Source organism: Ruditapes philippinarum, unplaced genomic scaffold (assembly GCF_026571515.1).
Source record: "Ruditapes philippinarum isolate M1 unplaced genomic scaffold, ASM2657151v2 ctg4036_1_1_1_1, whole genome shotgun sequence".
NCBI classification, from domain to species: Eukaryota; Metazoa; Mollusca; class Bivalvia; order Venerida; family Veneridae; genus Ruditapes; species Ruditapes philippinarum.
The window spans coordinates 1-23,981 of record NW_026853777.1 but is presented as its reverse complement, the minus strand read 5'-3'; the positions used below and the strand labels follow the sequence as shown (position 1 = coordinate 23,981).

At 31.4% G+C, this 23,981-nt stretch overlaps 2 protein-coding genes across 7 annotated transcripts in view; both read left to right on the top strand.

Annotated features, from left to right (window-relative positions):
- LOC132737854 (coiled-coil domain-containing protein 87-like) overlaps positions 1–4,252 on the top strand; it is a 31,374-nt gene extending 27,122 nt beyond the window's left edge. For all 5 annotated transcript variants that reach the window (XM_060725219.1, XM_060725218.1, XM_060725217.1 and 2 more), the window contains 5 exons: positions 538–675; positions 1,356–1,470; positions 1,934–1,995; positions 2,670–2,750; positions 3,156–4,252. In XM_060725219.1, the coding sequence (XP_060581202.1) occupies positions 538–675; positions 1,356–1,470; positions 1,934–1,995; positions 2,670–2,750; positions 3,156–3,329 (570 nt within the window). In that variant the 3' untranslated portion in view covers positions 3,330–4,252. The remainder of the gene's footprint in view (positions 1–537; positions 676–1,355; positions 1,471–1,933; positions 1,996–2,669; positions 2,751–3,155) is intronic.
- Positions 4,253–10,098: 5,846 nt separating this feature from the next.
- Positions 10,099–22,659, top strand: LOC132737853 (uncharacterized). 2 transcript variants are annotated; one of them, XM_060725212.1, is made up of 14 exons: positions 10,101–10,406; positions 11,355–11,460; positions 12,846–12,941; positions 15,069–15,103; positions 15,526–15,663; positions 16,226–16,351; positions 17,181–17,303; positions 17,637–17,711; positions 18,646–18,770; positions 19,477–19,653; positions 20,136–20,255; positions 20,859–20,956; positions 21,755–21,888; positions 22,563–22,659. In XM_060725212.1, exons 1-11 carry the CDS (start codon positions 10,127–10,129, stop codon positions 20,175–20,177), a joined length of 1,323 nt encoding a protein of 440 aa, XP_060581195.1. In that variant the 5' UTR covers positions 10,101–10,126; the 3' UTR covers positions 20,178–20,255; positions 20,859–20,956; positions 21,755–21,888; positions 22,563–22,659. The 2 variants fall into 2 exon arrangements, with proteins under 2 accessions (XP_060581196.1, XP_060581195.1); XM_060725213.1 differs by lacking the exon at positions 12,846–12,941 and having other exon boundaries at positions 10,099–10,406.
- The last annotated feature ends 1,322 nt before the right edge of the window (positions 22,660–23,981 follow it).

The window sequence follows — 23,981 nt, the reverse complement described above, 5'->3', positions numbered from 1 at the left end:
TGTTCCGTGGACGCTTGATGTCCTATGATCAGACCACTGTCTGTATATCCTTAAAGTCACATCAGATTATTTCCTCTTAACTGCCTGATTATAGCATTCTGACATCAAAACACTTTTGATTTTGCTTTTCTTGTTATCTGTTTGTATGACCATAGATTAAAACAATAACTAGATTACATTTTAGCATACATTCTTAAGATTTGTTGATCATTACTATTTTATAAGGTTAATTTGTCAAAAGTAGAGGTCACTGTTTTAATGCAATATGAAAATGGCAAATTAAACAGTGTTTTAGCCATTTGAATCTTTGATATAGTTTCTGCTTTTATGGTATCATACAATTAAAAAAAATGTACATTTGTTCTCATTCCAAAGAGGATAAATTTGTAAGCTAAAGTTGACTTTATACTATTTTCTTGACTTGTTTATTATGAGTTAATATAGAATGAAAACTCTTGTAAGATCCTGCATGTGTTGAAAAGTTGTTACTCTTGATGGTTAAAAAAATGGTGTTCACTTTTTATTTATATACTTCAGAGTGATGGTGGGGAGGCCCCATTGACACCGCAAGATCGTCTGGAGAAAGTGTGGACGGCCTTAGAGATGCCAGATAGTCTAAAACTTGACATGGCCATCAAATATAGCTGTAATGAATTCTATACTAAACTTGCAGAGGTAAATATTGTATTATATACTAGTAATTTATTATTACCTTGTCTTAACCAAAAACTGATTAGCCTGTGCCACCAGTATAGACCCTGTCCAGCCTGTATGTTCGTGAAGTCTGACCAGGCTCTCTACTGTTTGTCTAGCTCATATTGCTATCATCATAATTGATAATAGACAGTTCTGAAAATTTAATCTGTAAAAATCCATTTAAGAAGTTTTGTAGGTTATGGAACATTACTACAAATATATTTGTATATTATCTGTATATTTCATACATATGTTTTGAAAATTACAATAAAGAAAAAAAACATATTAAGACTAGTTAAGCCATAAGTCCTGCTTTTATTGATTACTTGGGTATAATTTTTCTACCTTTATTTTCACATTCTTATTTATTTATTGTTTAAAAGTATAATTAATTAATTATACCCATTAATCTTATAGAATTTACTTATAGTCTTTTGTCAGTTGTTTTCAATATCTGTTGCATTCTGGGATATAATTTCACAACATGATTGACATAATTTCTTATTCCAGCACTCCTTCGTGGTAGATTCCTACACATCAAAACTACAAACCAGTGTGTAATAGCCAATAAACACCACTGAAACTGATATTATTTGTTAATTATATCTCATCTTAACTAATATTTAATGTTACTAATATTGTATATGTTACATTATCAGGCCATAGAACAGTGGGAGAAGGTGACTGATCTTGTATTAAAGAGGGAAGCATTGCTAGTAAAACTAGAAAAATTTGAAAGAATGGCCTCAGATCCTAACAGATTCTTTGAAAAAGGTAATGAGAATTTGGACTTACAATATTCTTTACTATGTCAGTTTTTTTTCCACATGGCTATGAATTTATTCACATGATTTTTATATTTCTTTTATTTTAAAATTATTGTCACAGTTGAATGATTAGAAAAGCATCTGTCATTTAATTAAAGAGTTATACATCTTTCTTTATACTATAAAATAATCTTAATTCTAGAAGATATACTTTATAAAGCATTGAATGTGAAATTGTTTGTCCATAAAAGTAGCACAACAAAAAGATATAAGGTGTTCCATACAAAATACTAAATTACACTATAATAGTACAAGTAGGAACTGGTCAAAAAGCAAAAGATGGTTTAGCCATATAAGCCAATTAAATAAATGAATAAGTACCATTTTAGAACAGATTTCTTCTTCTTAATTGAAGATTATTCTTCTTTTATCTTTAACTATTACTACTTTTGCAAGTTTTATTTTGACAGGTCAGAAAAGAAGTTCAGTTCAGCGTTTGAAGGAAGCCCAACAAAGAAGCTACTATTACAAGGTAAACTACCTGATAGATTCACAAAAACAAATCATCATAAAGTTACATAACACTGTTCATTGTTTCCAAGGCTTAATGGTGGACACAATACCGTTTCTATGACTTTGAAGCTATCTTACTACTTAATACATTCTTATCTGTATAGCCATTAAATGTTGTGAGATAAAAATTTACATAAAAAACTTTTAGTTTACTTTGTCTAATACTTACCCTTGAAATGGGGAGATTGATAATATAACATCATCCCTGCCAGCATTAAGAAACAGTTGTTAACATTTATTGTTTAAGTGCTAGTAACAGTAAGACAGGCCAATACAACCTGTATAAATCCACTCCAGGCTGCACACATGTGTGCAGACTACACTTATTCTTTACCATTCTTTACTGCTGACACAAATTAGTCATTTTAACACCATGTATAAGCTTTATTTTTATGCCCCCTTTCTTCGGTCAGTCGATCAACAGTTTCCTTTCATTTTCTTTGCAGAGGTTGCACATACTGAAATGAAATTTGGTATACAGATTTATCATAAGAATAGGGTATAAGTGTTATAAACCTATTTGGTGGATGTATCCCAATGTTATTTCATGTATAACCTAATCACTATTTTATAGGACATGTGACACATTAATAAAATATGAATGAACTAACATATAACACGTTAATGTTACAGAGAATTGAAGCAGCAGACATAGAAATCAAGGAGGAGTTACAGCTCATTAAGAAACAATTCAAAGATGTCATAACATATAAAGTAAGTTACAGATCATCAAAGTTTGTAATAAATGTACTTGATTAACTTACTACACCTGCACAACACAAGTTTTTATCCAGATATATTGTTATCTTTCAGTAAATCCTACTCTTGCAATTTACTCAAGCTCGGTCTTTCATTGTCAACGTTTGTGCAGTTTTAATGTTATAGTTAACAATCTTGCCTAGTGGTTAAGGTATCTGCCTCTCAATCCAAATATCATGGGTTTGAGCCCTACTTGGGTCACAACCATGTTTCTTCACATGACACCATGACTGGTTGGTTCCTCAAAGTGATTTATATAAGTTGCATGACCTTGTTTCACAATCAAGCTTAATAAATATATTTAAACCAACAGCCTTTTTGAGATATATAGTCATTCATTTATTGTGTAACATTTTTCAGGGTCGACCATATCAGGACAAGATGAAATGGGACAGGATAGAAATGTTACACTGGTTACAAGAGGAACGTAAACAGAACGCTCTACAATATGAAGCTTTGATGAAAAACATTCCGCTAAAATCTGCCCAACTTGAACCTATACCATTATCTTTACCTGTACAAAAAGTGGCCTAACAAAACTGCGCCTGATTTATGTGTGAAAAAAAATGACTTGATACATATGTAACAAGACTTAAGTGTTCTGATATGAATGCAAAAAGAGACACAATTTCTGAGGAGAGGGTGGTTGTATAGGAATTTTTCATTAAAAAAGAAGAGTTTTATCTTTTTATGTGATGTGAATGGTTGTGCTAGCAATTTCCTCACTATACCTGTCCTAAATTGATTAGAAATAAATGATTGTGATGTATTACCATGAAATAAAACAGTTAGAAATAATATACAATATACACAGAACAGATGTTTGATTATCTGCCTTATATATTTTGATTTTAAGAATCGGGCATTCATTTGTATGTGTGTGTAAAACTTTTTGAATTTTAGTTGATTTTATCACCATGGTTTTTATATTTACCACTGTTAGGCATTCATTTTTGTTATCAGATATATGTTAGTTAAATTGTTCATTGTAATATAATGAACTGTAAGAACATAAAAGTAATCAAATTGATACTTTTTGTAAAGAAATTCAAAACTTTATTTTTCATAAAATAATGATATGCTTAGTACCTCTTGTTCAGATATGGAAACAATAAAGAAATCACTGATACGTAGTTTAATTAAGAGACACTTTATATATATATATGGGGGTGTAACCTGCTATGGAGACAAGCTGAATACTGTTTTAATATCCATCACTGCTGAAAACACTATGATACTGCTGAACGTTTTTACTAGATATCTTACCTGTTTCTTTAACTTTGTGCTGACAATGTTTTGTGATATTTTTTGACCATCTATGTAACTAAACATGATGTGATGTAGGTAATGTTCTGGAACTGTATAGTTACTGGCATTGCAGTAATTTGTGATAATTATATTCCATGTTATTATTTGTACAATATATTTGTTCAAATAAAATCATATAAGACTTATTATTTGTCTTTTTATTTCGAGAATATATAGTTCTCAAACAAAAAAGAATTAAATAAATGCCTGTAAGTTTGACATTATTTTCCCAACTTGTGTATAATGAGGATCGCTCGTTTATTGAGGACAGTTCTTATTTATAGACCTACCAGACTTGTATAAACTAGTCTAGTTTATTTGATTGCCATAGAAGATAAACATACAAGTTGTTTTTATACTTAATTTAACAGTTGATGTAATAAAATACTAATACATGTAATAATGTTTTACTTTTAATTATAATTAAATAAGTCCGGTTCAAAATATTTGTTCTAAGAAAGAAAATTATTGGAATTCAAAATAACAATCTTGTAATTATATTTATATGAAAGACGCTGGTTTATGTGAAACTAATAGAGTTGTGCATTTCCATAGAACTTATACAAAAATATAGTGTAATCTTAAAAAATAGGGGGAAAACAGCAAAATTGAAAATGTTTCGGACTCTGTTTAATTGTACCTGTTTATGGATGGTACTGCTAATTGCACTGTCCATGCCACGTGTTACCGGCTTAAACAGAATTCAACATTTATACATGAAAATGACAAACTTTTGTGTGTGTGTATATGGCGGTTATCTTGGAACCTTCACTGTGGCGCGTAGGTGTCATTCCATGAAAAGCGGCGTATCCCTAAACGAGAATACAACGGACGGAACTAAATAAAATGACAGTTTGAAAGGAAATGTGTGGTTATAAATCACAGATAAGACGCCAAAAGACAAATTTAAAAAGCAAAACATGTAACATAAGGGTGATTAAACAGTATTAGAGCACGAATAATGGAACCACCCACGTAGAAAAACAAATAAAAGGAACTAAAAATATCACAAACAATAATGTCGTGCTGAACGATCTTCAAGGATCAAATTATAAACATCTTTGACCAAAGATTTATATTACATCTTGTATGCTTGTATTATGATTAGGTCTTTTTATATATATAGTTTTATATGGTTTTAAGACTTTTTTATTAATGAAAATTAATTGTCTCTAAAAAAAAGCCTTTTAGTGATATGACTTGTTTTTTTAAAGAATTTAAGATCTAAGTTGTTTTTTAAAGATATTTTAAAGTGTTAAGAATTAAACATCTTAGCTGTTTTAAAGTATTGTAACAAATTAAAGTTCTTATCTAATAGTTAAGTAATACTATCAGTCAAACAACTACTCAGATATGTATTTTATTTGATCTTACTGGAATGCTCATATATGACTTTGTAAAATACCTATCTGTGTAAGGTTTAATCTGATCTAACCTTTTAAATGTGGATTGTATTTTATGATACTTGTAACAACATATACATATAGTCTCCTATAATTCTTTATAAGAATGACCATTTACATGTATTTTAAGTTTTATTGAATGTATATTTGTATTATATGTACATGTAATGGATGAGACCTAAATAAACTAATAAACTAAACTATATCCGTGCTTTGACCGAAAGTACTTGGCGATTTTTTACGGCCTCTACACAGCAACAAACAATATCCTGACGGAATATAATCAAAGGGCATCCCAGGTGTCGTATATACATGTACTATATATGGGCTCATATCTAAGGCTTTTCCTATTATTGAAAATATTTTCATATTACGCAATCACACACGTTGAAAAAATCCGTTTTTATTGTCATTGGGCTCGCAAATTTTCCGGTGGAAATAAACCACGTTAAGTATTTTTTCTGCGTTTCCAAAATCCGTGATACCCTAGGTATATCTGCGATCTTATTAAGCTAGATATTGGATATTAGTATTACGCTAGAATAAACTTATAAATCATAAAAAGAAAGAAACATTTCTAACGTGGAAGTAAAAAAAACACGTTGAAAATAACAAAACAAAAACACATATTCCCAGGTATTAAAAAAAAATTTCAATCCGGTTACGGTGAATTCTATTTTTAGAAAGATACCCACTGTTGCGAGACAAGTACACTGTAATGTTAACAAGATGGTATCGCATTCAATTTACATACAGGTATAGTTGCGTCAATATACTTTCTTATTTGCTACCATTATGAAGAAAAAAAGCAGCGGATTTTGTAAATATATCAACACTTTCAAAAGTATAAGTTTATGAATGCAATATTATCAACAGCAAAGGTAGATACACTCAAATGCAAAAGATAATTAAAAAATATATATAAAAAGGGGTTAAACTTGGTAACTTAAAAATTCTGTATATTTCCATGGGCAAACTTGTTAAAACCTGTATTCAGAATTTGCAGAAATGTATTGACTACACAATGGTGTAGTTTGTATTGAAATTTGATAATTATCAAAAATCTGGTTTCGTGTAAATAGCGGATGGATAAAAAAAAATGCAGAATTGTAAGTTTTTAACTTATTTTGTCTAGTTACGTGATAATCAATCAAAATCTGTGGCATCATCTCGCCTATGAATCAACGAAGGTGATTGAGACTGTATGGTTGTATGGAAATTGGTTTGAATAATGTTCCGTCCAAAGTTTTCAAGGGCAAAAACAAAATTACAAAAAGCACAATTCTGCAACCTTTTTCTTTTCACCTCTACTTTTTTTGCCAAAATGCTTTGGATGCAAGCACATTTTTTGTATACAACTGTCAAGGTTAATTTTGGTTATTTGAGATCATGGTGGCCTTGACAAACAAACAAACAAACAAACAAACAAACAAATCAACAAATCAACAAACAAACAAACAGACAGACAAACAGACAAACCAACAAAAAAAATAATTTTGCTCTCTACTTTATTCACTTTAGACGCCGCGTGCACGCGGCGTCTGATAGATATGCGTTCGATCAGTCAGCAATGGGGAAAGGTTAGTCTTGTTTTTGTTTAATTTTTTTGTTCTAACAAAATTACACAGTTTTCAGATTTTCAGATAAAAATAGTTACCTTTTCTGATTATAAACATGTCCACGAGTGTCATGAATGAAAAAAACGTTTAACAAAAGTGATACTTCCATGTTTAAATATAACATTTTTTTATCTTTTTTATTTTTTACCAATAAAATAACGTGCCAATGAGCCAGTCTATATTCTGAAGCAAGAAATTAACGAGTGAAATATCCTCGGCTATTATCAATATCAACAGAAAGGGCCAAAAACTTGCGGTTTAGGCAATTAGGGTAAAATCAGCGTAATGCGTTTATTACCCTAATGCATTTTCAATTGAGTGATGCCTCCTTAAATTTAGGAGTCATTTTATAGACGATATATAGAACATGTTTTACAACAAACACAGATAATTGTTAACTTGCATTTTAAAAATTATAAAAAGGTGTTGAATTGAAAATTTTAAATCTAGTGTACAAACATTTAATTATGCCTCGGCCAGTCGGGGACTGTAAACTAGGTTGATTTTGGTAATTGTTTTAACCCCAACGGCGTCTTTGATGTGCAGCATTGTATAACGTCTTATGTTCTGTGTTGTTTCACGTAATGAGATTCATGCGTTTTGTTTTTCGTTGTTTATGCCTTGTTTATTATCTTGCGTTATTAAGCCATTTCACTTTTTTTTCAACCAACCTATATGTTTTCAGGTCATTCCCATTCATTTGCTATATGTCAATTTGCCACACTAGGTCTTCAAAGCGAAACATATCTTATTTCACGACATTCACAATTATACGAGTATGTTCCGATAATTCTTTGAAAATAACGTACATCCTCCACAACTGTGTAGAAGTTCTAGATGGTTAAATTGTGGGTTTTACCAAAGGTGGGATATATATACGTGTGCGTTTTAGTTATAAAATCATCTGGACTTCTTTGGATGATCATTAAAAATGCGTGTATTTTGAATCATAAAATTTAACTAACGCATAAAGGGAGAAAAAAAGGTATCAGAATCATTTAAATATTTGTTAAATATAAAATTTGGAAGTCTACTTTCGATTTCAAATGAAAAAACTATCAATGTCTGGATTTCTTTTCTTTTTGGTATTTATCATGACCGACATATTCGATTTATTTTCCTATTATTAAGTACCGTTGATACGACGTATTCGGGAAATAATAAATTTTAGTTTGATAATTTACTTTCGGTTTTGTTAAATGTCGGTTGCTCTATAAATAGCTTCCTCCTTTGAATGTGCGATGTGTGGTAAATTCACTAAACTGAGTTAGTAGAGGTTATTTTATTTATCTATTTTATTATAATAATTATTAATATTATTTTTTTTGTCATTTTGTTAATTGATTACTTTATTTGTGTACTTTCCATTTCAAAATGAGAATGGCTATGGATTTGTCTGTAAAACCTTAATTGAATAATCGTGGTAAATTATCTTTTTATGATGAAACCGAAGAATGTTAGTGATGTTTATTTTTAACTTCAATGGAAATTGATTTTGTTAACAAATATTTGGTTTTGTAAACCCAAACGATATTATTCCGAAACCGGAAGTAAAATTATTATTTTTAAAAATAGAAATGTATATATTTACAACAATACTTTTTATGGTAACTGGGACTTTTTGAAAGAGAGGAGTTAGTTTTGATGTCGATTCTGAAATGTTTGATTGAACTCGCCTTTTTCTTTACTTGAACAACCTATGCTCCAAATATATCAGATATCATGCAAGTTCACATTATATACTATTTTTAAAGAAATAACGGTAAAGGTGACATAATTATAATTAATTTTTCTGTTTAATTCTGATGTTTTGTTTATGCCAAACTCATTGAAAAGATAACAACATGTTAACTAACAACATCAGCAACAACCAACTGCAACACGCTGAAACAAACTGCAATTATCGAAGTTTAAAAGGACATCCTGTCTCAGCAGATCTGGATCAATTTTTTAATTAACATCTTTTTTATCTTTTTTTTTTTCAGAAATGGTAAACGTATATAATTTCGCTATTTTATATATTATAAATGTTTAAGATCTACATAAAATGAAACTATACATGATAAGTTTACGGTGGCACAAAGGTACGCTCAAGATACTATATCATGTCGAGTTACTAAGTCGTGCGCACGAAATAATAAAGAAGTGCGCACGAGATACTATGTCGTGGCCACGAGTTCCACGAGTTACTACGTTATATATATTTTGCTCAAATTTGATATTTGTAAACACTTGTAATTGTTATATTATCTAGTTTTTATATGTGAAATAAATATATTTTGAGTACACACAGATACAAACTATAGGTAAACATAGTCGTCATTAAAAATGACTTTACACTTTATCACATATGGAATGCATTTTCAAAAACATAGTTTATCCATTCCCTTATTCAAATTAGACATATTCAGTAAGAATTTCATAGATGCAATAAAAGTATTTTACCCAAAGATGAGCATATTATATCTTTAAAAATATAAACTTCTTATGCCTAGTGTGCTCGGCTGCTCGCTTCTAGATATTACCCTTTTCAATCGTTGATATTATATTAGTATATTTGATGCTTTATCTACAAAGATCCTGCTTAGTTTTGTATTTAACCAGAGATAGACCTACTGTTTCCGAGGTGATTATAGGTAATTGGCATTGTATTCCGAATGATTCTTTACGGAACAATTGTCACACAATGTATACTGAAACAGTTGATTAATAGGCTGTTGCAATTTTCTGGTTCTTTTAGTCAATGTTATTTAAGATGGAAATTAAATTTATCTATATGGGCGTGGTGAATTCGGGCTCCAACCGGCGCAATTAGATTACTATTATTCGGAGGGTAGGTTGAATTTAACAAGGAAACTTATTCCCATTAAAGGTATTATACGCATTTTCAGGAAATCTATAACTAGCACATTAAAGAATAATTAATTTTTTTTTTATTAAATGAAGAGGTGACAAAATGTGTTTCAAAAATTTATTTTTTTCCAGATCGTTTTATAACTAAATGAGAATGGCGTCGGAACACGATAATAACGCCCCGCTCGACAAAAGAATACTCCAATGTCTCGTCCTAATGATTAAAGAACAAAGTACTCAGAAAGAAGTCTTGAACAAGCTTACCGCAGATATGGGACAATTCCGTGAAAATATGTACGCAGAGTTCGAGAAGATGCAAGATTCGATCGATTTTATAAATAGAAAATTGACGTCTGGTAAAAGATGCGTATGTGGCGGGGATACAGGCGTAGTTTCACAACAAAATGTGGGCACCAAACATAAAACAAGTAAGTGATATATGTTTAAATTAGTGAACTTTGTATATGTCTCAATATCTAAACAGTTATAGACAAAATATAGGTAAACGTATTCACTGTGTGCGTGATCATACATTTTCTTTAGTTATGGACCGTATATGGACCGTATATGGACCGTTTAAATTAAGAAAAATTCAAAAATACTAATGGGTTCAATAAAGCAATCAGGAATAAACTGATACAAGAAACGGAAGTTAAAACATACACATAATTTCCGCACACATTTCATGCATAAGCACGGACATGAAAACTAAATAAATTGTAAAGACAATAACTACTTTAAACTGAAGTTCGTTACAACTTTTCCACCCACGAGGAAAAACTTTTAAATAACTATAAATGGATATGTCCTGGTATTGATTAAGAACTGTTGAAATTTAAAGAATGTGAATTACATAATACATAAAATGAGATACTAACACCTGTTGTCTTTAGTATTTTTAAGAGCATTGTGTAACATATAAGAAAAGACAAATGCAATACACAAAACTAAATACGGTGGCACATATGTGACATGTGTTTGTTTGTTTTTATTTATCTCGTGCGCACGAGACACAACTTAACTATCTCGTGGCCACAACTTAGTAACTCGTTGCTACGACATAGTTTCTTGTGCGAACGGGAATAAAACACACCTATGTGCCAGCGTAACTATAGTACAATCAGAAGTTAATTTGTATTAAGTTACTGAAACTTGTATATTATTAATAATCACGACAAACCACGTGCTTTCCTCACTTATCATGCAATTAAAATAACTTAGTATATAGGTCTTCCAAGAATACTTTTAAGCCAGACCCCCATAAACGAACTATTTTTTCCTTGCCCCAAAATGTTCAGACTTTTTTATATCATTTTGCAGTCCATAGACAAAAGACAATCTTCTGTAAATAAATGAGTTTTATTACAATATTTCAGAATCACGTCGACAAGGTCGTCAATCTCCGGACAACTCTGACGATGACACTGACCCTAACATAAATATTGACCGTGGTAAACACAAGAAGCGCACAGATAAGAGAGGGTACTGTTTCCATGTTTTTACTTTTTACACTCGACTTTTTTAATGTTCTGTAATTGTATACTAATTGAATTTCTATTAAATGCCTCTATCAATGTGCCAATATACAGCTGACTATCAGTATGTCAACATATATATTTGTTTCTATTTTAGGTATAGTACATATCATATCTTTTATTCTTATATGAGCATCTTTAATTTCCCTCATTGAATTGCGATGATGCAATGAACAATGATTGTCGCTATGACATTTAAATGTTTGAATTTGATTTACACGCACCTGTATTTTTTTATTCTGTTATTCACATTCAATAGTAAAACATGATTTGCAATTGTCACATATTGAAATTACATGTAAATGGCAGCTGTGACTTTCCATAGTTTTATTTAAGCGGGAACATCGTGCACGCGCGTTTTTATTCGGTTGCGTTTAGTTTTTACCGTATATGTTTAACTTCCGGTATTGAACCGGTGAAACTCGACAATGATGTACCCGTGCAATAGCGTGAACACTGGTCACTCGTTCTGTGTTGTACTTGTCCAATTGTTTTGTTTGTTGTATATGTTTCTATGTGAGAAAGATATTCATTGGTTCTTTTAAATATTTCTTAACTTCTGCGCACTGTTTGTTTTTCATGTACCGCAGACTCTTTACATTCATCTCTTACGAGTCAGACATATAATAAAAGTAGTTAATATATATATAACATTAGATCTATATTTACTTTATTTCAATTTATATTGAAATAATTTCTATAAGAGACGCTGTGGTAAATAATAAAATCATAAATATTAGGATATTGATTGTATATCTTATTTATGTATTTTTGTATTTTCTTATTACGCTTCGATTGTGTATATATTGTTATTTCATTGTTTTTGTTTTATATGTATTGTATTTGTAAGATTAATTATTTTATTATAGTTGTAGACCATTTATATTTGGATTATATTAAAACATCGAACCTATGCCCAAATTTTGTTTCTGTACCACCAGAATATTTAGTCCTGCGAGGCTGCGACACAATTTTCACACCTTATAAAATATAACTGATGAACCGATTGGACCACGTGATGTTTAAACAGAATCACTATTGGATCCAATCTTATCAAATTAGCTACGTGTCCAACAATCCATATTAAACCTATATCGTACCCATCTAGTCTCGTTTTCATTTTCAGGATCCAAAAGTTCATATCAAATCCTTTCTGCAAAACCGTATCAGATTTGGTTTGCGCCGAGTTTAATAAAGGCATGTCAGCTGTGAACTTGTCTAATATAATTCAGTATTGTACTCAATAATGTAAAATAACCTCATATTATTGTACTTGTTAATATGTTGATAAAGATTCATAATATAAAGAAATATAAGGTCCCTTTTTTACAGAATTGATTCCTTCAGTAAAAAGCACAATGGGCAAGATTCCCCAGTACAACTAAAATCTGATCCTCCAGGAAATGTGCTTAAACCAGTTGCTACAAGGTATCTGCCACTTATACCTCTAAACTGCTTATGATCAGTTTTATATTGTGTATTGTTAACTTCTTTAACCTAATAATTGAACCTCATCTTTTAAACCCTTCAATTTCAACAGTCTATAATGTTTTTCTTTCATGTTTTATAACATTAATTACATGTCATGTACATGTACTTGTATTTGAGCCGCGCCATGACAAAACCAACATAATGGGTTTGCGACCAGCATGGATCCAGACCAGCCTGTCATGATCCATGCTGTTCGCTATCAGTTTCTCTACTTGTAATAGAGTTTGTAAGCGAACAACATGGATCCTGATCAGACTACGCGGATGCGCAGGCTGGTCTGGATCCATGCTGGTCGCAAACACACTATGTTGGTTTTGTCATAACGCGGCTCATTTATCTTAGCTATCTTATATAGAAGAACGACTGATCGTTGCGGGTGATTACTTCTTTTCAAAGTAATTAAGAGACAACACACAACGCTGAAAGCCTCGTTGCATTATATTGACACCGTTCAATGTCTTAGACTGACGGGAAGGTCACTTTAATGCTATGGAGTCCGAAGTGCTGTGAATTATTTCTTACATGTATACATATTATACAACAAGATAGTAAGAATAGAGTTTTACGGGCGAAATAATCGTACTGTTTTAGGAGTATAATGTGCAAAAAACAAATTAACTGTACGCTAACCTGAGCACAAAGTACTCAAAAGGTGAGCTTTTGTGATGGCAGTGTGTCGTGTTCCGTCGTTATACTTAATTTCTTTTAAAAAAAACCCATCACTTCCTTAACCACAACTTCAAAGGAATGAGCATTAGGTGACCTTGTACAAAAGCTATATAAATAGATCCAGGAATTTAAAATAGACATTAAAAAGGAAATCTTTAAAAATCTTCTTCTCAGAGACTACATTACCAAGAGCTTAAATACTTTGCATATAGCACCACCTTGCAATTTTCTACGGAAGTTATATGAATCATGTTCCTTGGGTCAAAATTTGCCCCACGTCTCACTTATTTTACAGAGACTTATATATGAAAATACAAAGCTTAGAAAATAGATATTTGGCATGCAACATTACCTTGTGGTCCTCTGAAAAAGGTATATAAGCCATGTCTTAGAGGTTACAAATGGCCAGCACTGGGTTCACATAGTTGACAAAGACTTGTGTAGTAAAATATCTCATAAATCTTCTTTTCTGAAATGACAATGCCCAGAGCTTAGATATTTTATGTAGCAACACCTAGCCGTCCGTAAAGTGACATTATGCTAATTTTGCCATTGTCAAGTTGAGATTAATTGATTATATATTTCAAAAGATTGACTGTTATAATGGTGATTGACCAACAGTTGATAGTGGAAAATGTCTAGGATAAAATATGTAACCTGCCTAAAACATAAAAAGACTGTCCCACTCTTTTTATAACTTAAACATTACAAGTAAATTCCAATGGATATTTAAAGAAATGTCCTTGGGCCACTTGAGTTTTTGAACGTTGAAAGGAATAATGACAAAATGTAAACCGATTTTGACTTTTAGCACCTTTTCACTCGCTATATACCCTTTTATTGGCAAAAGTCACTTAAGATACCAGGAGTCAAAATTAGCCCCCTTCCCAAGTGGGTCACTTCGTTTATATGGGCTTAGACTTAGGAAAATAATTTTCAGTATTACTTTGTGAAACTTCAATGCCATAAACTTAGATATTTGACATGTAGCATGGTCTAAAGGACATCTACAAAAATACATAAGTCATGCTCCTTGGGACAAAATGGTCATACCCTGAGGGTCACTTAATGTATATAGACTTGTATAGAAGAAATGTTTTAAAAGTCGAAATGTCTGAAAGTACAGCGCTTAGAGCTTAGAAATTTGGCGTGTAAATCACCTTGTTGTCCTTTTGTAAATAAACCCTCTTTGCAATTATACACCACTGAATTTCTGAGGACCAATTAATAAAAAAACAATATTTAACTGTGTCCGCTTAAACGGCTACTTTACTTTTGTCGGACCGCAGAATTCCTTCTGAAAATTTCACAATTTAAATTTATGCAAGAAAATCTCTTAACATTGTTGTTTGCTGTGAACAAACTAGAGAAAAATGATATATTTTTTTATTGCAGTAAGCGAAATGTAAATGGCAATGCGACACTGTACAGTAAGTAGATTTGCTATTTTTGTGATTATTGCCAATATCGAACATTGTTATGTACCATTTTCTTTCCTTATAAGAAAAAGTTAACCGTTTCCCGCTAATCTGAGACTATCAAAAGTTTGCAACTAAAATTTGCTAAATAGTATAGTTATCCTTTGCGGTCATTGGTCTTTGGTTTCGCGCCATTTTGTTCTATAATGCAACGGAAAGCCAATCCACATTATCAGTGTTTCTATTATAGAATATTGTAGGAGAATGTAAGATCCTGATATTAAATCATTTCATTTCGCTATTGACACTTAAATTTTGTTCTTTTTAAAATATGACAAATATTTAAACTGACGTCTTATGACAAAATATACTCATCTTTTATGACTATTATACAACCACTTGTTTTTCTCTGACAATGTTATACTTGTGTGTAGATATGTCAAAGGCTCCGCTCCCAAGTAAAGCCTTACTAAAGCCTCAGCCACAAGAAACTGATTTTATTGAACTCATGAAATCCCTGAAGGTCGAGGTCAACCCAGCAACCATAGCAGCTGTCTCATCAGCCGTTCAAAGTAAGTCATTTCGCAGCTAAAGTCTGTCCAGTATATAATATATCTGATAGTTTTATTCATTTTTATAAGTTATATAAACTCTTGAAAGGAACATTATGCCCCAGAAACGTATACAAATTTTCTATCTTCATTGACCTATAGAAAGTAGCGAATGTAAACAAAATAGTGTTTTTTTCTTCCATACAAGGTACCAAATTACTATAACTATACTCATCGACATTTGAAGCAAAAGATGTTTCAGGTAATTGGCCAATAAGTAAAAGTTTAGGACACTACAACAATACCATAAATAGAGAACTGTCAATAATAATAATGATATTGGGAATCAAAGACCTTTAAGTCGGAATTTACATTAAAAGAATGTGAATAATGATTTGTCATGTATTAAACGTTTAGTTTATTGACTGTATATCTATGTGAACATGCGCATGAAAATATACGTGAAGGGGAAATCCACCAATTACTAGCATTATTAATCTCGACCAACGTTCACCCTTTGTGTATTTATAGTGAATGCTAGTTTAATAATCGAGCCTACCTAATAGTAAATTAATGATTTCAGAGAAAGGAACCGGACGTGACTCACGACCACCAGCTTTACATACTGTGGTCATCGTTGACATATCTGAAAGTATGAAGGGTAAACCGTTCGACACAGCTAAATCATTCGTCAATACAGTCATAGACGGTATGTATCATAGAGAAACATAGGGCATGTTTTTGTTCGCTTTGAAATGATACACAACTGGAATTGTGTTAAAGAATATTTAACAATACTGTACGACCAAGGAACATAATATTAATTTTAATGCATGATCGTTAAGTATTGTACTGTTCAAGTTTCTGGGTAATAGATATTATTTTTTAAATAACAAATTATCTGAGCTGAAACTATGCACACTTATAAAAAAGAAAAGCTATTTGCCGTGTAAATCAGTGAGAAAACGTCAATGACTTAATGATATGAATGACTTTGTTTGTCCGTGAACGCTGAAAGTGTTCCATTTCTGTCTAAAATCATGATGTTGTTTTTAAATAAAAAAAGATATAAAAAGAAAAAAAAAGAAGATAAACCAATCAGTTAAGTCGTCAAGAATATATGAGAACAAAATTCTAAAGATTCTAAAATTGTCACTTTTTGAGCTCGTGTTTCAGGCAGAATTTATTTTTTTATAAGAATATATTACGTTTGAAAATCTTCAAAGTTAATGAACACTGTGGAATTACGATAATCTTTATACTTAAGAAAGTTACTTTTGGTAGATATTAAAACATCCAATATGTTTACGAGGACTAAAGAGACATTTGATTTAAATGCAAGGGTTATGATTCACAGTTTTATTCAGTGAACGTGCGTTTGAATACAGTTTACAGTAAAATATAGTATTATCATTGACGCATTTATAGTATAACGTTTTACGCACATCGAAATACACGTCCGTGCAATACCATTTTCATGGAGTCGCAGAATATGACTTTCTGCATTTCATTGAATAATTAATGTCGTTTATATTTAGGTATTGATACATCAGCCGGAGAATTTGGTCTTGAAGAATACATAGCGGTTATAACGTGCGGTCAGGCAACAGGTATTGCCCAGCCATTTACTAATGACTATGTTCAGGTCAGAAACACATTAGGTAAGTCATGTGCTAATTGTTTATTACATTTCACGTGTCAAAATACTTAACACCTTACATTTATAAACATTTAACACATTGTGTCAATAAGTTTGTAGATTGCATGATATTGAATTGATTTAAGTTTATGCAACAGCACTTTTCAAAGATCCAACCCATCTTAACATACGCCTCAGAATTCAACGGTGAAGGACATCGGCAATAGTTTCAACAGTAAATCTTTATACCTTTCTCGTGCATATAGAAACATTCCACGTTATTTTGTTAGTGAAAAGAAAATAACTTATACAGAAAATGAAATGTTTTGTTTACATTTTACAATTAAAATAACAGACAGACTTGTACTGGGAGGAAGAACACCCCTGATGACGTCATTGACACTTGCATTGTGCTACCTTGAACTACAAAGTAAGTTTTCTATTGTGTTCTTATCATTCCACTGATTCAATTTTTTGTCGCCGTTTTGTCCGTCCGGACATCCGTCCGTCCATCAGCAATTCCATGTCCGGGTCATAACTTTACAAGATAACTTTGAAACTACAAGAGCTATTGTCAAGGAACTTAGTCTACAGATAGATTTTATTAAATAGAAGTGCAATGCATAAGACCGTAGCTCTGCCTTTCATGATTTTGGAGTTATTGCCCTTTTTTACTCTTTGAACATTGTCTGGGACATAACTCTAAAACTACTGGAGATATCAACAAGAAACTACTTCTCTGTGTCAAAAACCTATTCGAGGAGCATCACCAGGTGCAACAGGCACTTGTGTTAGCAGAAATGTTACGGTACTGAAATAGTTATACAATATGAAAAAATACCCACATCACTTTATCATAGATAGGCTATACTGTATAGGTTTTAGCACAACTTAAATGTGTCAGGTTATGGGATAGTTGCCTAAAAATTAACAAAAAAAAAATGTTTTCCTGATATATTTGACTGTTTTCGTGGCTGCGTTTCATCCTGGAAGTTAAGACAATCTGTATGACTAACTTGAAAGCGTTTCAAATGTATTTATCTTTAGTCAAAGACATGGACCTTAATTTATTTCATTCTCCCGAGAAAATTTAAGAGATACAATGGCACAATCTGTCAGTTGATCAAGTATTAACAGAGGAATGATAATTTCTTTGAAACACGAATCTGTCATAAGATTGGTCTTCAGACAAATATAAGAATAACGACTTTCCATGAAACACAACCCAGGCTTTTATTGTTAATAAATGGTTATTATTTATCATTATTGGCCTTAGTTTCAGCTGATTTATGTATGACTGATACTGATATTGTTTACAAATTAACGTCATCCGCATATAAACTAAGATTTGTTTTGCTGCCTAGGTGAATGTGTGAAAGTTGGCACACATATTATAATGCCGAGAGTGATAATTGTGTCCGACTTTGATGCTACGATTGACACACAGTTTAAGGGGAGGGACGCCGACAACAGCGAGGACAGAATTAAAGTAGGTCTTATAACTTTTACATGCCCTTTATTTTATTTGGACTCAATCACAAAATAGAAAATGGTTATGTATTAAAGTGACATTATGCCCATCCATAGGTAGATATAGAGTGAACAGGTGAAAGTCAAAATAAGTTTACATTTTCTCATAATTCCTTTCAATTTTATAATTTACTTCACATGAACGATAAATAACTCACTAAGCCGTGTGAAATGTGTGTAATTATCTGTTACTTTCAATTTATAAAAAGAGTGGGGCAGTCTTTTATATATTTAGGTTGATTTATTTTTTACAAATATCATGTGTTGGCCAATCCCTATTATAACGACCAGTTTTTTGAAATATATAGTCAGTTTGACAATTTGACAATGAAAAATGTCATTTTAAGATTATTACTGTGGTATGATTTCGTAGATGTTTGTTCACAAGAATACATGTTATATTGACTATGTATCAGTTAATTATCATTAACTGCATATATCATGCAATATATTTAGTTTACACTATAAAAAAGTCATACTAAAGCTTACTTCATCTTGTTTAGACATTGAATGAGTGAACTTTGAATTACTCAAACGGTGTTCGTTTAGTGGTAAATATATTATGTGTAAATCTTTATAAATATTATGTTTATAGAATTTTATGATTGTCGTTGCTCCTTTGTTTTGTTTTTTTGTTCTAAAACATGATACCATTCAATGAACAGGTACAGAGAGAGCTGTTCAAGTTAGGTCTTACATATAAGTCACGTGAATATGGCGTGTTTTGCGTTCCTATTGGGGAGAGCAACCGTCCGGTGACGGAGGGCTTTATTTCTAAATGTGGTGGTGAGATCGTGCCACATAAAGGTGCACAAAACGTCGGGAACTATTATAGATACCAGGTACTGTCAGTTTTACTCAGTCTATAAGTATGAATTAATTCATGTTTTAATATGTACGAGAAAACGTACGTGATAATTGGAAATATTTGCATGGCAAGTATGCAAGTATCGCCATATTAAAACCTCCGGATCCATGATATTTTTTATGAAAATCTTGAAAATGTATTTCAAAGTGAAATATGGTAAAGTGAACAAAGAAAGAATTTACACATTGCAATCAGTATTAACATTTCATGCAAATAACCAAAAATAGGTAAAAATATGCAAACATAGCTCATTAGGGATGTCAAAGATTGCCAGATTCATTAGAAATAATCATTATGATCCTTGCTTCTGTTTTGCATTTCACAAAATTCATGAGATATTTTACTATAGATGTTAAAACCATTTTTACTCATTAATTAAGATTTCCATTTCCAGGATATGAAGATATGAAAGTAATAACAAAATTTAGTATAACTTGAACGTTTTTTTAACTTCAGGTGACCATTGGTCGAGCTTTGTTGATTATGACGAGGGTTTAAAAAATAACCAAGATTTGGATGTGTATTCGCTTTGTACAAAGCACCATGCCGCAGACTGGTTTAGATAAGAAGCATGAGGTAATACATTTAAACTCCTTCAGAACAAGCTTATTTTTATATATGCAATAGGAAGAGACGTAACTCTGTAACGTATATTGGAAATCCTTGCTGTGTGAGCTTGGGAGTTTCCTTCCTTTCTATGTTACTTTTACAGTCTCTTGTAATTCAAAATAGAATGGCCGTATACAAACAACTTTTATATTGTCTTGTAAAATGATGTAATTGATCTCTTTTATGTGTTGTTATGTATGGACTTTAATAAAGATTTTTATATACATTCACTTGTTTTTAGGGTTTCTTTTTTTTGGGGGGGGGGGGGGGGACGGAAAGGTAGGATAGGAAAGAGTAGGGGGTATACATTCCTTTCCTGTCATCAGGAGTATTTTCATTATCCATCAAATATTATATGATGATAATCAATTTTATTTTTAATTATTATCATCATTTTTCATATTAACATGAAGTTTTGAAATTGTTTCGTAAATTATAAAAAAGATATATGACATATTTTAATTTCTGTTTGTTATTGGGAGTGGCTAGGTACCATTATCATGCTGTATGATGCTACATACATATTGTATAATCAATGGACTTAACATTCTAAACAAATATTTTTCACAGAAAGCCGTTGTTGCATTGTTGGAAAAGGTTTTACAAAAAGAAGATGGTTGATAGACGATTCAGATGAAGAAGAAATTGTTTCACCTACGGAGAATAAAGTAAAAAAAACAACTAATATTTTAAATTTTAAGCATTTCTTAGCTTTTGAAATTGTCATAAATTATACCTTTGTTAACCTTAGTTAAAGTCTCTTGTTTATAGTTTTTATACTATATATGTGCACACACGGTTATCAGGTGACGGTTTTCAAAATTTCAAAGTGTCACCTTAATTGTTCCAATCTAAAAAGGCTATCGGTTGATTTAAAGTATTCCACTTTACTTGTCATTGATATGTTTTTCGACGTTATTGTAAACCATTTTGTGAAAGTTTAATTTGTAAATAATTTGTTAAATACTAACAAAGTTAAAGTAAGCATCTACCGCTACTAAGGTTTCTTGACATGACGGACTAGAAAATAATATTTCAATGGATGCTCCAATAGAGTGTGTGCGAATTGTCAGACCATTCGATCAGTTTTTTACAAGAAATAATTGTTTCAACGCTTTTCAATCGAATTGAGCTAAAATAACACTAAAATACGATTTTCAATTTATTTCTGTGTATATTTCTTAATTATCTTTTGCAATTCTTTCCGTCTTAACTTCAAAAATGTTTTGGACCTTAAGTTATATACCCTGATTTTCACGTATATAATGGCATCTTTCCGCAAATGACGTCTTGACATGACTTTTAGCATCAATGATCAATATAATTTGATTGTACAATGAAATAATATAAGTAAAGGAAATAACGCATCAATATTTGAAAGACTATTTGAAAAGTTTATTTTTTATAGGAAATAAGAACGAATATCTAGACATTTTGTTAATTTTTTTTCTGCATCTATCATTTAGGATAATGGTAGCGGGAAAGCGAAAACAAATTGTTTTGATGATGATGATGATGATGATGATGATGAAGAAGAAGAAGAAGAAGATGAAGAAGAAAATGATGATCCACCAGATCTTCCAGAATGGGTGCCTACAAGGTTTTTATTTTAAAATTACTTTCAGTTACACCAATAATAAAACCAAATCTTTCTGTGACTTTGATATTGAAAATGTTACAATTTAGCTTTTTAAAGGTTAAGCATTGTTTAACATAAATTTTTGGATGGTTTAAGATAAAATGTGAAATGGCTTTTATCTCTTATCGTTTATTATTGGTTTTAATTGACCATTTATTTAATCACTATAACTGTAGCACCCATTTAGACGGTATGGATAGTTCTGCCCATATGTCAGTTAAAGCAGTTCTCTAAATGTACATAGTACAGTATTAAAGGTACTCATTTAGTTTAAAAGATGTAACCAGTTCTTTAAATCTCCATTAAGACGGTGACAAAAGTATCTAGCAGTTCTGTAAATTTCGATTAAACTGTACAGTCAGTTCTTTATAACTCCTGTAAAACGGTGTAATCAGTTCACTCAAAATTTCCGATAAAATGCTAATTACTTGTCTTGTGTATTTTATATCCATTAAAATCACTTTTGCTACATTTTTATCGTAGAAAAGAAAAGAAAAAGATTTATGCAAGTGGATATATAAAAGACAAGTAAATAACATTTTACTGGATATTTAGAGAGAATTGATGCTAACGTTTTACAGTTCTAGTCATTTTGTCCGTTGATTGATTTATTTATTTCAATCATTCCTCTGTAGAAATGTGGACACTATCGGATTTGAGGAGCAAGGTGGGTTACCATCGATTGGTTTTCCCGTGTTGTTAGAGGTAAGACTTGAAATGGGGGGACCAAGAATTTTTGGTAATGCACCAGGAACTGTCGTAGGACACCCAAACAAAAAAGGGTTATCCAATTACTCTGATATAAAAATGGCAAATTTCTGAAATTTTTTTTTTCATTATAATTAAAATCAATTACACTCAAATCTGGTACGGTTTAACAACTAACTTGTTCATATAAAACAATAAACTTTTTGGTAGTTTTAGGCACGGAGGGAAAGGTTAAGTTAAAGGACTGGTGTAACTTCTCCAAAACGATGGTTAGGGAAACTACCGCCTATATGACTGAAATTACTGTTGGGAAAGGCGTTTAAAATGAAACAAACAAAAAACAAAAAAGTAAAACTATAATAACGAGGTTATTTATTGAATTATAGTTGGTTTCCCTCTAATAGGTATAAGCATATATTTTTGTGGGACAACGATCAGAATCGGGGCTTATAGACATAATCTGAGTGACAATACTCTAAATGTTAATAAAGAGCCAAGAACCCAAGGCACGTGACTCCAGGAATATTAATGCGGGCTGTGTGATGATAAGGGTAAGTTATTAAGTAATCAAGTATGAAAATCTATCCAAGTTTGGTCATTGTGTATAAGTAGATGTTAAATCAGAGTGTGGGGTATCATTACAATGTACATCGCATACGAACACAAAGCTTCTGTTTTTGAGATTGTCGACTAGGACTCCAATTTTTGTTTTATGGACAATTATATGTTCCCTAAAAGAGAAATCTATAGGCTCCCTCTCTAAAATAGAGAAATAAGAATCCTAATAGAGAAAAACCCAACAACAACAAAATTGTGAATTATGAACATCCCCAGAGTGTGTTCATATGGCGTTATCATGGGGAACCTTCAATGTGACAAACAATGGGCAGAATCTAATAAAATGGAAAACCTTTTTTTCACACATTGCAAGATTTTCTTCGACTTGGTTTCTTAAAAAGTTAGTGCTTTTAAAGGCACTTAATTTGATTTTTATAATTATTTATTTTGTTAATAACTCTATGCGGCGATTTCAAATTCGGATCAAAATATGAAAGTTCAAAAGGGCACACTTTGTTACCGCAAATATAATTTAAGATATTTGGGTGTATTTTCCAGGAACGGGGACCTGGAATCGTGGAATGAAGACGGGGGAAGTGGACTGTTGGTGTTTGTAGTACGGGAAGTTGACGGATAGATACGTCATGGTAAAGGGTTTTTGTTAATTTTCTTTTAATTGTCTTTGAGTTTGAAACTAAGAACAAGAACAAAAAAGGAGAAAAAGCAAATATGTATGGCCAAAAAATGTTGTTTAATTAATTTGTGCATTTACAAGGAAGAATTAAAAA

Bases quoted from the DNA above. Each gene is read 5' to 3' on its own strand.
- LOC132737853 (XM_060725212.1), top strand. From the start codon at position 10,127: ATGAGAATGGCGTCGGAACACGATAATAACGCCCCGCTCGACAAAAGA. The intron at 15,104-15,525 runs GTAAGTAGATTT...ACTTGTGTGTAG, and splicing joins TGGCAATGCGACACTGTACA to ATATGTCAAAGGCTCCGCTC. The intron at 17,304-17,636 runs GTAAGTCATGTG...TTAAAATAACAG, and splicing joins TCAGGTCAGAAACACATTAG to ACAGACTTGTACTGGGAGGA.